This window comes from Bos mutus, chromosome 7 (assembly GCF_027580195.1).
Source record: "Bos mutus isolate GX-2022 chromosome 7, NWIPB_WYAK_1.1, whole genome shotgun sequence".
In the NCBI taxonomy this organism is placed as follows: domain Eukaryota; kingdom Metazoa; phylum Chordata; class Mammalia; order Artiodactyla; family Bovidae; genus Bos; species Bos mutus.
Genome location: NC_091623.1, coordinates 56,191,228 through 56,204,366, shown reverse-complemented (window position 1 = coordinate 56,204,366; position 13,139 = coordinate 56,191,228). Strand labels below are relative to the sequence as shown.

At 47.9% G+C, this 13,139-nt stretch overlaps 1 protein-coding gene across 4 annotated transcripts in view; it reads left to right on the top strand.

Moving 5' to 3' along the window:
- The first annotated feature begins 8,097 nt into the window (after positions 1–8,097).
- Positions 8,098–13,139, top strand: part of INSR (insulin receptor) — a 146,561-nt gene continuing 141,519 nt past the window's right edge. For 3 of the 4 annotated variants that reach the window (XM_070373711.1, XM_070373709.1, XM_005890758.2), the window contains exon 1: positions 8,098–8,589. In XM_070373711.1, the coding sequence (XP_070229812.1) occupies positions 8,490–8,589 (100 nt within the window). In that variant the 5' untranslated portion in view covers positions 8,098–8,489. The remainder of the gene's footprint in view (positions 8,590–13,139) is intronic. The other variant, XM_005890759.2, reaches the window with a different exon arrangement.

Genomic DNA, 13,139 nt, shown 5'->3' with positions numbered 1-13,139 from the left:
AAGTCGTGTCTGACTCTTTGGGACCCCGTGGACTGTAAGCACACCAGGCCTCCCTGTCCCTCACTATCTCCCAGAGTTTGCCCAAGTTCATTTCCTTTTTAGCTTTATAATATTTTAATATTCTGATGTGTGAGAGTGTTACTGCTTTCCTAATTACTCAGTAAAAGAGCTTTTCCAGATCTTTCTTCTCATTGCTAGTTTTTTTTTTTTCCCCCTTAGCTGGGTCTTCATTGCAATGCACATGCTTCTCTCTAGTTTTGGTGCTCAGGTTCAGTAGCTGCAGTGGACGACGTGTGGGCTTCATTGCCCCGGGGCATGTCGAATCTGAATTCCCTGGTCAGGGATGGAACCTGCCACCTCTGCATTGAAAGGTGGATTCTCAACCACTGGACCACCAGGGAAGTCCCCTGATGCTGATTTAATTGTTCTTTTAGACCAGTGGTTCTCAGTCAGTATTTTGCACCCCAGAGAACACTTGGCTGTCTCTGGAGACAGTTTTGATTGTTACAGAGGAGGTGATATAATGGCACAGAGACCAAGGATGCTGCTAAATATCCTATAATGCATATAATACAGCCCTTGCAACAACAAATGATCTGGCCCTAAATGTCCATAAATCCTGAGATTGAGAAACCCCTTTCTAGATGAATATCAGAATAATTTTCCTATATTCTTTTAGGTACAGATTTTTATTTAAATTGGATTTAGAAATTCTTTTTTTTTTTTTGGAGGGGGAGGGATAGTCCTTAGACTAACCTTATTTTCTTATCCAGAAATAAGCCCCGCCTTTTTTTGGCCATGCCATGTGGCATGTGATATATATACATATATCTGAATCCCTGTGCTATACAGCAGAAATACACACACACGTGCATATATGTACATACACATCCTTTTTTCATGTTCTTTTCCATTATGGTTTATCACAGGATATTGAATATAGCTCCCTGTGCTATACAGTAGCACCTAGCTATTTATCCATCCTATATGTAATAGTTTGCAGTTGCTAATCCCAAACTCCTACTCCATCCATCCTCCTTGGCAACTACTTATCTATTTTCTATGTCTGTGAGTCTGGAAAATGGTTTTCTTTAAATTATAATTTTTATATAATTTTTTCCACCTAGATTCAGGTAACTGTTACTCTCAGCCAATAGGAAAGAGTCCTGGACCTTGCAACAGTGAAAGGAAACGTTTCTGAGAAATAAAAATATTTTATATGCGTTTCCTCGCGTCTTTCATCTTTCTTGAAAACTACACTGGGAGGAAGGAAGGAGGTGAGAGACGCGAACATCACAGTGGTAAGACGTTCATATTCGTTGGTGGTACTCTCAATATTTTTTGTCTTGTTCAGGATGAACAAACAGTTTGTCTTGGCAGCTTTTCCATCTCTTTAGCATTTTATTTGTTAAGTTCAGCCACAATCTAAATTCTCTGAAGCTGGTTAAGATGAAGCCTCAATTTGGACAATGCATCAGAAACCAGGAGAAACCCATTACTCAAAAATTCCCAGGAGCTGGGACTTCCTGGTGGTCCAGTGGCTAAGATTCTGCATTCCCAATGGAGGGGCTCTGGTTCAATCCCTGGTCACAAAACTAGAGCCCACGTGAAACTAAGAGTTTGCTTGCCACAACTAAGACCCAGCACAGCCAAATAAATAAATAAATAAATATTAAAAATTCCCATGGGTTGCAGTTCAGTCATGCTATAGATTTTGGAAAATGTGGATTCAAGTGTGGGTGCAAAATGGGAATATGGAAGGGCCTGATGATTCAAAATCCATATCCACATCTATTGATAATGCAATGTCATTCAGCCATAAAAAAATGAAGAACTAATCCTTTGGACTGTGAGATCAAACCAGTCAATCCTAAAGGAAATCAACCCTGAATATCCATTGGAAGGACTGATGATGAAGCTAAAGCTCCAATACCTTGGCCACCTGATGTGAAGCGCCAACTCATCGGAAAAGACCCTGATGCTCGGAAAGATTGAGGGCAAAAGGAGAAGGGGGTGACAGAGGATGAGATGTTTAGATAGCATTGCCAACTCAACAGGCATGAATTTGAGCAAATTCCGGGAGATAGTGAAGCACAGGGAAGCCTGGTGCCTGTAGTCCATGGGGTCGCAAAGGGTAGGACCCGACTTAGTGACTGAACAGCTAATCCATGCTACAATATGGATGAGCCTTGAAAACATTATGGTAAGTAGTGAAAGTCACAAAGTCACATAATATATAATCCTATTTATAGGAAATGTGCAGAATAGACAAATCCATGGAGGCAGAAAGTAGATTAGCAGTTGCCAGGGGCTGAGGGGAGGGAGAACGGAGAGTGGTTGCTTAATGGGTATGGTGTTTCCGTCTGGGAAGATGAAAAAAAATCTGGAACAAGATAATAGTAAAAGTTGCACAACATCATACTGAATGTCACTGAATTGTACGCTTTAAGATGGTTTCAGTGGTGAATTCTGTATTATATATATTTTACCATGATAAATATAAAACAAAAACAATAGCCGAGTGTATTTGACTAAGGGTCAGACATGGAGATTTTACGAATAACAGTGCTTTGTGGAAGTGTTGAAATAACACCCCATCAGAACAGGATGGGCAGACATCAAGCTGTGTAAGTATAAGATATCTGTTTTTATATCAATTTCACACCCTGCCTTTACAGTCTCAAAGGAAAAATAAAACCCAGGAAAAAGTTGGAGGATACTGGAAGTTACTATAACTTGTCAGTGTAAATCATATGTGAGTGGAATCAGAGAAGAAAGAAAAGACAAAGGACAAGGAAATTTTGAAATATTTGAAGTGATGAGGCATTTTGAGGAGAATGTAAAAGTCTCCCCGTTTCTTGGGGGAAAAGTTAGTTAGGTTGCTTTCAGGCTTTGTTGCAATGACTGTCTTTGAGAACACTTCTTTTTACACCCATGGAGAATATTTGTGCAGTGTCTAATTTCCTAGAAGTGAGACCAGTGGGAAAAAGCATCAATGCAATTTATATGCTGAAAGTCATTGCCAAATCTACCCCCCTCATAGGCTGAACTCATTTATACCAGTGGGTTAAAAAAAAAACACTTAAAATGTCATTAAAAAATATTTATTTGGTTGCATCAGGTTTTAGTTGAGGCATAAGAATCTAGTTGCAGCATGTGGGATTGAGTTCCCTGACCAGGGATCGAACTTGGGCTTTCTGCATTGGAGGAATGGAGTCTTAGCCACTGGACAACCAGTGTTTATACCATGTTTATGTGTGTGCATTCTCACAAATCTTCACATTGTGTTACCATTTTCCTGACTATTGGCAAATGCAGTTGAAAATGACATCGGCATATCTCTAACTATGAAGAAAGCTGAACATCCTTTTACATATTTCAATATTTTTTGTGTTCCATCTTTTTTTTCTTTTCTTTTCAGGGGTCTGTCTTTGTGTCTATTCATGTCCTTTGCCATTTTTATTTTGGCAAATAAAAGTTTGGACTTTTTTCCCTCACTGAAAGTATTATGTATTACACATTATGTAACATGCCATAATGCATGCCCTTTATCTGTCACTTAAGTTGCATATGTTTTTCTCACTTTTAAAAATCTGACGTTCGGTTTTATGCAGGACTTTATTTCACTATTCATATAACTCAATGTTTACATAGCCAGATTTGTTATTTTTAGATTTTAGGTTTGCGTCTTGCTTGAAGAGATGTTCCCTACTTTGCAATTATAAAACAAAATTTCCATATTGCAGTCTTATGCTTCCTTTTTTGAGCGGCTATGGAATTCATCAAATACATCTACAAGTACGTATTTATTTGTTTGGCTGCACCAGGGCTTCATTGCAGCACTTTGGATCTTTGATCTTTGTTGCAGCAGAATCTTTACTTGTGTCTTGTGGCATCTGGTTCCCTGAACAGGGATTGAACCTGGGCTCTCTACCTTGGGACCGTGGAGTCTTAGCTACTGAACCACCAGGGAAGTTCCATAAAAGACATTTTCAGTAGCATAGAGATGCTCATGTAACCTAAATCTATGAAGACGGTGATCTGGATGACTAGACTTCCTAGTGTTGAACCATCGTTGCCCTCCTGGCCCAAGTTCCACTTGATCCTGGTGTGGGTGTCATGTTCACGCAAGCTTCCTCCTGGTTCTGTTAGTAAATTCTCACTGCTGGGTTTTTGCACTGTCACCCGCAAGGCAGATCCATCTGTAGTTTCCCCCTCTACTCCTAAATGTACTCTATTAAAGCAGGTTTCCATGACAACACAGGAGTCAGGATTTACACTGGGCTTCCTGCTTTAACATAACGGAAAACTTTAACATAACATAACGCAAGATTGAGGGAGATTGTCCCAAAGGGACTCGCTAAAGGAAGACCCCAGCAAGGTGGTGGTGGTTTCTCTCCAAGCCCTCCTCGATGCATAACACAAGTACAGTATTTGGTGTTTATACTCATGAACCGTGAAACGATCTCTCTCTTTTCATCATGTCTTCAAGTATGGTATGTGTTTAAATGTCAGACCAAAGCCAATCTAAGAAAAACAAAGCCAAACGAAAGTCCCAAGTGGTTTTTCAAAACTATTAAAGCTTTTATTAATAATTTTGACATGATGTCAGACTTCCTATGGGGTCGCACAGAGTTGGACACCACTGAAGCGACTTAGCAGCAGCAGCAGCAGCAGCAGCAGACTTCCTCAGCGGTAAAGAATCTGCCTGCCAATGCAGGGGACTTAGGAGACGTGGGTTGGATCCCTGGGTTGGGAAGATCCTCTGGAGGAGGGAATGGCAACCCACTCTAGTATTCTTGCCTGGAAAATCCAATGGACAGAGGAGCCTGGTGGGCTACAGTCCATGAGGTCACAAAGAGTCAGATACGACTGATCGACTGAGTACACACCTGCACAGACGTCCAGAAAAGTTGCACAAATAGTGCAATTAACCCTTATATACACACTTTATCAGATTCACCAATTTCATCACACTTTTAAAAATCACACCTGCTTTGTTCTTTCTCTGTCTCTCTCTTTTTTTTTTTCTGAACCATTTCAGAGTAAGTTGCAGATATTATGTTCCTTAACCCCTACATACTTCACTTGATGTTTATTACCTAAAGCCAAGGACATTCTGCTACATCACTTCAGTAAAAGGATCAAAATTAATATTGATACAGTATCACTGTGGAACTGATAGATTCATTTCAATCTTCCCCAACTGTCCCAATAATCTATTTTATTACAAAAGAAAATCCAGGAGTAACTTTGATCATTTTGTTAAGCCAGGTTTTTCTTCCACGAAGCTACCATTTTTCTTTTTTTGGACAAACATGCTGCAAAGAGATACTTGCAGACCATGGAAATACCCCATTACTTTTCAAGTTTCCAACCATCACTTTTAACGTTCATTGATGGCTCTTGCCAGAATCAATTATTTTGGAGATTAGCAAATGGTGATTTTCTACTCCCACTCCAGTGCTTTCAAGAAAGGGCAGAGGTTGACTTTCATTTTTTATATCCTGGTATTTTTTTTGGGGGGGCGTGGGGGAAGTAGCTTACAGAAGAAATAATGAGTTGTTGTTTTTTTTCTGGAAGTGGAGGTGTCTTCATTTTCTCCCAGTAAGTCACAACTACAATGATTCTTCTGACTTTATACCCAACTTTATGTGGAGGTCTTGCATCCTGAAGGATTTCCAGAGGGCAATATGTCCCTTGGAATTTTAGCAAATGGCACCTGCCTGAAATTGTTGGTGGCTTTTCAGTCAGTTCAGTTCAGTCGCTCAGTTGTGTCTGACTCTTTGCGATCCCATGGACTGTAGCATGCCAGGCTCCTCTGTCCATGGGATTTTCCAGGCAAGAATACTGGAGTGGGTAGCCATTCCCTTCTCCAGGGGATCTTCCAGACACAGGGTCCAACCTGGGTCTCCTGCATTGCAGGCAGATTCTTTATTGTCTGAGCCACCAGGGAAGCCCAACCTTTTGGTATAAACCCTTTAATGCATCCCTGTTGCTTTTAGGACAAAGGGTGTGTTGAAGACAACCTGTCCATGGTATATCCATCCCTTCTAGTCTCGCCTACCAGCCCAGCCTCCCTCTTTTCTTTGCTCCAGCTACAGTGCCTGGCCCAGTTGTGAGAACACTAGCCTGTCCTCTGGGCCTTTGCACATGCCATTCCCTCCACTTGGAACACTTTCTTGATGCTTCCCTGCGCTGGCTCTGCCTCCTCAGATTTCAGTTCAAAATCACCTCTTTGGAGAATCTTTCTGCCTCTCCCCACCTCACCTTATAAAACATCTGATGTGTAACTTAATGGCTTTCTCCCCACACTGGGTTGTGAGGTCTACAAGGAAATGAATGGTATTTATTTGGCTCCCTGCAAATCCTCACTGCTTACTGCATGTTGATTTTTCCACTCAACAAATATTTATTAAGCAATGGATATGTCAGTCATTGGGTGTAAAATACTGAACATGATGGACAAGATTTCTGCCTTCCTGGGGAGGGGTGAATACATACAGTAAGTCAGAATTTCAAGTAGAGACACCAGTGTGTTGTCCCGAACAGGAACAAACGGCAGAGGGGACAGGGAGTGTTTGCAAAGGGTGGTCAGGGAAGGCTCATTGGAACAGACAAGTGGAGCCAGACACTAGAGGGACAGGGAGGCAGGAATAGATTTGAGTTAGAAGAACAGTGGGCCCATCTACTGGCAAACTAATATTTGGTTAATAGATGAAAGAAAGAATGAACGCCCTCAGCCAACAGTTGTTCTGGGTGCTTTGTCATGCTTTATTTCCCCTCTGAGACTGTGTGTGTGTGCATGTGTATGCGTGCTCGGTCGTGTGTGTGTGTGTGTGTGTGTGTGTGTGTGTGTACGCATACGAGCTCAGTCATGTCAAACTCTTTGCGACTCCATGGACTGTAGCCTGCCTCTATCCATGGGATTTTCCAGGTAAGAATACTGGAGTGGATTGCCATTTCCTCCTCCAGGGGATCTTCCTGACCCAGGAATCTAACCTGAGTCTCCTGCATTGGTGGGCAAATTCTTTACCACTGAGCCACCCGGGAAGCCCTTACAACTCACCAAATCTGACCTGAAGGTGTCCTTACATGCATCATACAGATGAGGCCCATCGAGAGAAAGAAAAATTACTCATTCAAGGCTGCACAGGAAGTCTTAAGTGGAGGGACCAGATTCTCACTAGGTTCTGGCTTTTCTGAGCTTAAGGCCCCTCTTCAGCAAGGCGCGGTGGCCACAGTCATGTGACTGACACTCAAACACACATGGACTCTGGGGCTGCATATTGAAAATTGGGTGTGTCTACCTGTGTCCTACCCAACATCTCCAGCGCCTGGTTTGCACTTTTTTTTTTTTTTTTTTTTTTTTTTTTTTTTGCGAGTTTCTACACTTTCTCCTAAGTGTCATTTCTCCACCTTGAACCACGCATTGTGCGGAGGGGCCCAGGCTACCGAATACTTGAGCGCACGCAGCACGCTCGTGCACGTGGCTGTCCCTAGGGGCCTGGCTCTGGGCGGGGGCGCACTCCGGGGTAGGACGCTCTGGGGCGTCGAGGCCCATACTCACTGGCCAGACTGTGACGAGGGGGAGGTGAACGTAACATTTAAGGGAGTACCAAAAAGCCGAGTAACCACGATAAACAATATTTTAATACAATATTAAAAAAAATAAAAATGAATTTTCCAAAGTCCCACGAAGAACAAACTAGCAAAATGTTTTAAACACGGGAACACGGGATACGACTTGCTGAGTTGGTCAATCTGGGGCGCTCCCGGGCTCTGAGACAGGAATCCTGGGGCTGTACAGGGCGCTGGGGCTGGGCAGGGATCTGGGGCGCCCCCTCAGCTAGGGCGCGACGGGGGCCTCCAGCGCGGGGCCCAGGATAGGGAGACTGGCGGGCGGGCGGGGCGGCGCCTCCCCCCTGCCGGTCCTCCTTCCACCCTTCTCGGGCCTCTGCCGGGCGCCGAGTCCCTTCCGAGTCTAGATCCGCGCCGCCTTTTCCCGCGGCCCGAACGGGGCCCAGCTGACGGGCCGCGTTGTTTACGGGCCGAGCAGCCCTGGCTCCCGCCGCCTGCCCGCCACCCGCCAGCCCAGGTGCCCGCCCGCCTGTCCGCACGTCCGTTTGTCCGCGCGTCCGAAGATCGGAGCTCCGGAGCGCTCGGGGCCAAAAGCCTAGAGTCAGGGGGGCAGAGCGCGGGGCTCCGGGCCCTAAGATCGTCGGGACGGGGGCCCGGGCCGCGGGGGCCCGGAGTCGGGACCGTCTCCACCCGGCCGCGCTGCCGGATTCGTAGCGGCGGAGGCCGCGCGCCCCTCCCGGGGCCGTTTCTAGAGTCCTCCCAGGCGCAGGCTGCGGGACCTTGGGCGGCCCGCGTGGAAGAGAAGGACGCGCGACCCCCAGCCCCTCTGGGGCGGCCGCTTCGTAGCATGCACCCCGCCAGCCAGCGCCTCGCGCTCTGATCCTTCGGCACTCCGCGCTCCCGCAGCCATGGGCGCCGGGGGCGGGAGGGGGGCGGCAGCCGTGCTGCTGATGGTGGTCGTCGCCGCGCTGCTGGTGGGCGCCGCGGGCCACCTGTACCCTGGAGAAGGTGAGTCTGGGGGGTCCCGGAGTGGGCGGGAAGCCGCGCAGCTGGGGAGGGTACCCTTTGCCAAAATGGAACCACCCCCCGTTGTGGACGGAGTGCAGTCCTCCGTCGGAGGGCTGGTGGCCCGGACGGTTTCTCCGGCCTCGCGGGGGGCGGGAAGCCGCTGACCTTGGCCTTTGCCCGCCTGGGCTAGCGGCTCCAAGACCCGCATGCGGCCCCGGGCTGCAGGAACCTTGCCCTAGTGCCCGCCCTTCTGCGGGCGCCTCTCCCGAGAGCGCTCCTCAAACCCCCGTGTCTGGGCCTCTCCGAGCCCACCACCTGGCTCCAGAGACGGGACACACGTCCTCTCTGGGTCGCCTCCGAGAAGTAGGGTCATCGGACACTCTCGGACAGCCAAATGCCCCGGGCACAGACGGTTTGGAGTGAGAATCGAGGGTGACTGACTGAAGGCAGGGTGGTCCGTTGGGATCCCAGCAGCTTGGTGACGCTACCCCAGGGGCCGAGGAAGTGTAGAACCCGCCCCTTTCTTTCTGGTATCTAGACCCACGGCTACCCCTGACTTCAGTTCCATGTTTATACTCTGGAATTCTGTTTCCAGATGTCGGAGGCAAGCTCTAGCCCTTGGCAACAGCGCAGCTGTAGTAGCAGTAGTGTCGGCTTTTATGATTATTATAGCTAGTGTCGCCAGATGCCTCGGGCTGGCCGGTCTTATCTCTCTGGATCTCTGCCGCAGCCCGTGGAGGCTGATACTGCTGTTGGGCCATTTCATAGAGGAGTAAACTGAGGCTCAGGAAGGACACAGAATTCACTTGCCCCAGAATCAGAGCTAGAGAGAAGACAAACCTCTCTGGTGGTGCCAGGGCCCAGGGCTCTGCCCAGCTGCCCATGCCCCAGGAACCCCTGGTAACCTCCCTCCTCCACCCTTTTACCTGTCGGCTGGGCAGGTCTCTAACCTGTGGTCAGCCCAGCACCCCGTCCCCTCTGCCTTCTCAAGTCTCCCTCCTCAAGTCTCCCTCATGAGTGTCCCTGGGCTAGCAGCTCCCTGGTATGGGGAGAGGGGCAAGTCCCAGCATTTTCCTTGGGCTTGACAGCAGGTCTTTCTGGCTGCAGGTCAAGGATGGAAAATCCTTGAAGAGAATATAACTGGGGTTTCCCACCATGATGGCGGAGGCCCTGCTTTCAAAATATGTGTTGGGTTACTTCTTCAGATTTCTCCATAAAAGGAAATCAGTCCCGATGAGGAAGGGGTCAGGCAGGGAAGGAGCAGAAGTTCCTGAGTTGCCTGTCAGTGAGTGGGGATGCACGAGAAAGCATGTGGGGGCTCTGGAGTTGACAAACCGGGTTTGTGGAGCACCTTTGCCAATTAGGCGAGTCTCCAAGCACTGAGTGCCTGGTATACAGTGGGTGCTCCTCCAAGGAAGGGTAGCAGTGGATTTAGGCTCTTGTTTAAAAAAAAACAGAAACCCAGACCAGCTGTTAGATCTGTATCAGGCTTTGCACGTCCATGCCCATGTGTGTCTGTGTGTGCGTGCACACCTGTATATGTATGCGATTCCTTGCTCCTCTGTTCCTGGTAGCTTTAGTAATTAATAGTGGATTTGTGCCTGGGCTGGCTTTTCTGGTGGCTCAGATGGTAAAGAATCTGCCTGTAGGAACCTGGGTTTGATCCCTGGATCGGGAAGGTCCCCTGGAGAGGGGAATGGCTATCCACTCCAGTATTCTTGCCTGGAGAATCTCATGGACAGAGCCTGGTGGGCTACAGTCCATGGGGTCCCAAAGAGTCCGATACGACTGAACGACTTTCACTTTCAGGGGTCAGTGGATGGATTTACTACTTCTTACATGTTTATAGTTTCCACGAGGGAGAGGCTTATGTTTCTTTTGTTCACTGCCACAGTTCCAGAGTCTAGAGCAGCCCCTGACACCTAGTAGATGTTTGATAAATTTATTTTGACTGTGCTGGGTCTTCATTGCTGTGCTGGGCTTTTCTCTGGGTGTGAGGATCGAGGCTACTCTCTAGTTGCTGTGCATGGGCTTCTCATTCCGGTGGCTTCTCTTGTTGTGGAGACCAGGCTCTAGGGTACGCGGGCTTCAGTAGTTGTGGCACGTGTGCTCAATAGTTGTGGGTCCCTGGCCCTAGAGCACAGGCTCAGCAGCTGTGGCCCTCGGGCTTAGCTGCTCTGCAGCACACGGGATCTTCCCACACCAGAGGTCGAACCCCTGTCCTCAGCGTTGGCAGGTGGATTTGTCACCCTTGGATCACCAGGGAAGTCCTAAATATTTGTTCTAGATTCAACTCCTTCCTGTTCTCCCCAGGAGTCCAAGTCATGGCTCCTTTATTTTCCAGATAAAACCTAACTGCCACAAATATAAGCAAAGGCTCCGCAGACGCTATTCTACACACTCTGCATTGATAATCTCGATTAATCCTCGCCACAGCCCTCTGAAGTAAGGTTTATCCTCCATTTCGAAGGTGAGGAACTTGGATGAGGTGGCAGTGCTGAGATGAGAAGCCCGGTTTGTTAATAAAAGGTTTCTTAACAGAAGGTTCTTCTTGGGACTCTGAGCCTCCCCGCCCTAACCCCTGTGGTGTAAAGGTTAACAAAATACTCTCGAATAAATGACATGTGATGCCCTTCAGAGGTTTGGGGTGGGGTAAGGAACTTTCCGGATCGTTGGTTAATCTCCAGCAGCAAGCAGTGTGGCATTCTGTCTGGGGTGGGGGTGGGGTCGAGGGAGATCAGTGGGATTTTGAAGGACTGAGGACTCTCTCCTCAATGTCACGTGGGATGTGCCAGCCCATTTCATCCCCCCTGTGGAGTCTCTGTGGCTTGGCTGAACTGGGCAGTGGTTTTCCCTCCCATGTCTCCTTGGGTTGACCCACTCTGGCCCGAGATGACCCAGGAGCACTGCAAAGTCAGAGAATGAAGGCAAAGTGGGATTAATTATAGTGGAAACTGAATCTTGGCGGGGGCAGTGAATCGATGAGTTGAGGTGCTAGTTGTTGCTTTTGGATCCCCCTTACATCTCGAAGGTGGAATCTAGTGTGTCTCTTGTGGGTTCTCCGGTGCGCTCCGGGACCCTCAGAGCAGAACTTCTGCTCTCTGGGTCAGTTCTCTGAGGTTCTTCCTAGTCTTTGCTTCCCTCTTAGTGACCTGCCTCTCGACCCTGCCCTGCTCATTCATAGAGGTCACTGGGGGCGAGCCTCACCCCGAGGGACCCCACCTCACTCCACTTCCTCGTTGACATCCTTTATTTTTTGGCTAGAATAGACCTTCTCAATTTCCATGCTCTTGATCTATGAGGTTGGATAGTTCTTGGTTGCAGGGGGTTGTCTTGTGTATCTTAAGATGTTGCTCACTGTCTGTGGTCTCTGACCAGTAGCAATGCCCCTCTCCAAGTCATGACCACTAAAATGTGTCTCCAGACACCACCAACTGTCCTCTGATTGAGAACCACTGCTTTTGGTGCTAGTGGTAAAGAACCTACCTGCCAGTGCAGGAGACACATGAGATGTGGGTTCAATCCCTGGATCAGGAAGATCCCCTGGAGGAAGGCATGGCAACCTGCTCCAGTATGCTTGCCTGGAAAATCTCATGGACAGAAGACACTGGCAAGCTGCAGTCGATGGGGTCATAAAGAGTCAGACACGACTGAAGTGACTTAGTATGCAGGACACTTATCCACTTAGGTCCCCTCCTCTCTCCTCTCTGTTCAGGGATCTCCATCTGCCTGGGAGCCTTGTTCTTTTCAGCCTCAATACTCCCCAGGGCCCCGCTACCCACCACCCACCTTTTGCCTTCCTCTGTCAAGCCTCCCCCAACTGCTGATGGGTACTCATCACCCTTGCTCTCTCACTTTTCACCCACTGCTCTGCCCACAGCATCTGGCTTGTGTCTCCGTTGCTTTGCCCATGGTGCTAGCAAAAGTCGTTCCTCACCTACCAATGGCAGCCTCACCCCAGCTGACTTCTCTGGGTTTTGCTTTCCCTCTCCTGGTGAGTTTTCACCTGTACCTGGCTCCTCCCATTCTCTCTCTTCTTTTCCTCTGCTCCTTTTCTGGGCTTATTATCTTGGTCTGCATCGACGGCCATTCCCTACTCTGACTCTCTCTCTCACGCTCACTTGTTAATTTATATGTGGTCAAAGTCTTTAGAACAGGGGTCAAACCCTGCCCGCCCACGCCTGTTTTTGTAAATAAAGTTTTATTGGCAAGCCGCCATGCCCGTTGGCTCAGGCGTCCTCTATCACTGCTTTCGTGCTGTAAGGGCAGAGTTGAACGGTTGCGATCGCGTGGCTCCCAACAATATTTACACTTGGGCCCTTTCCAGAGAAAGTTTGCCGACTTTGGATTTAGAACAAACTCCTTGAGGATCGTTATGACATGCCTCATAGCTTGTGTGGTCCTGGTTCGACTTTGAATGAATCAAGTTAAATGAAACGCTCAGGAAAAACACTGTGTTTTTCCCTTTACAGAGCAAGCCTTATTAAAGAAACTGATATCATTTGCTGTGCTGAATGTATGGGCTCTGATGGTGAGAAAATAACAGTGAT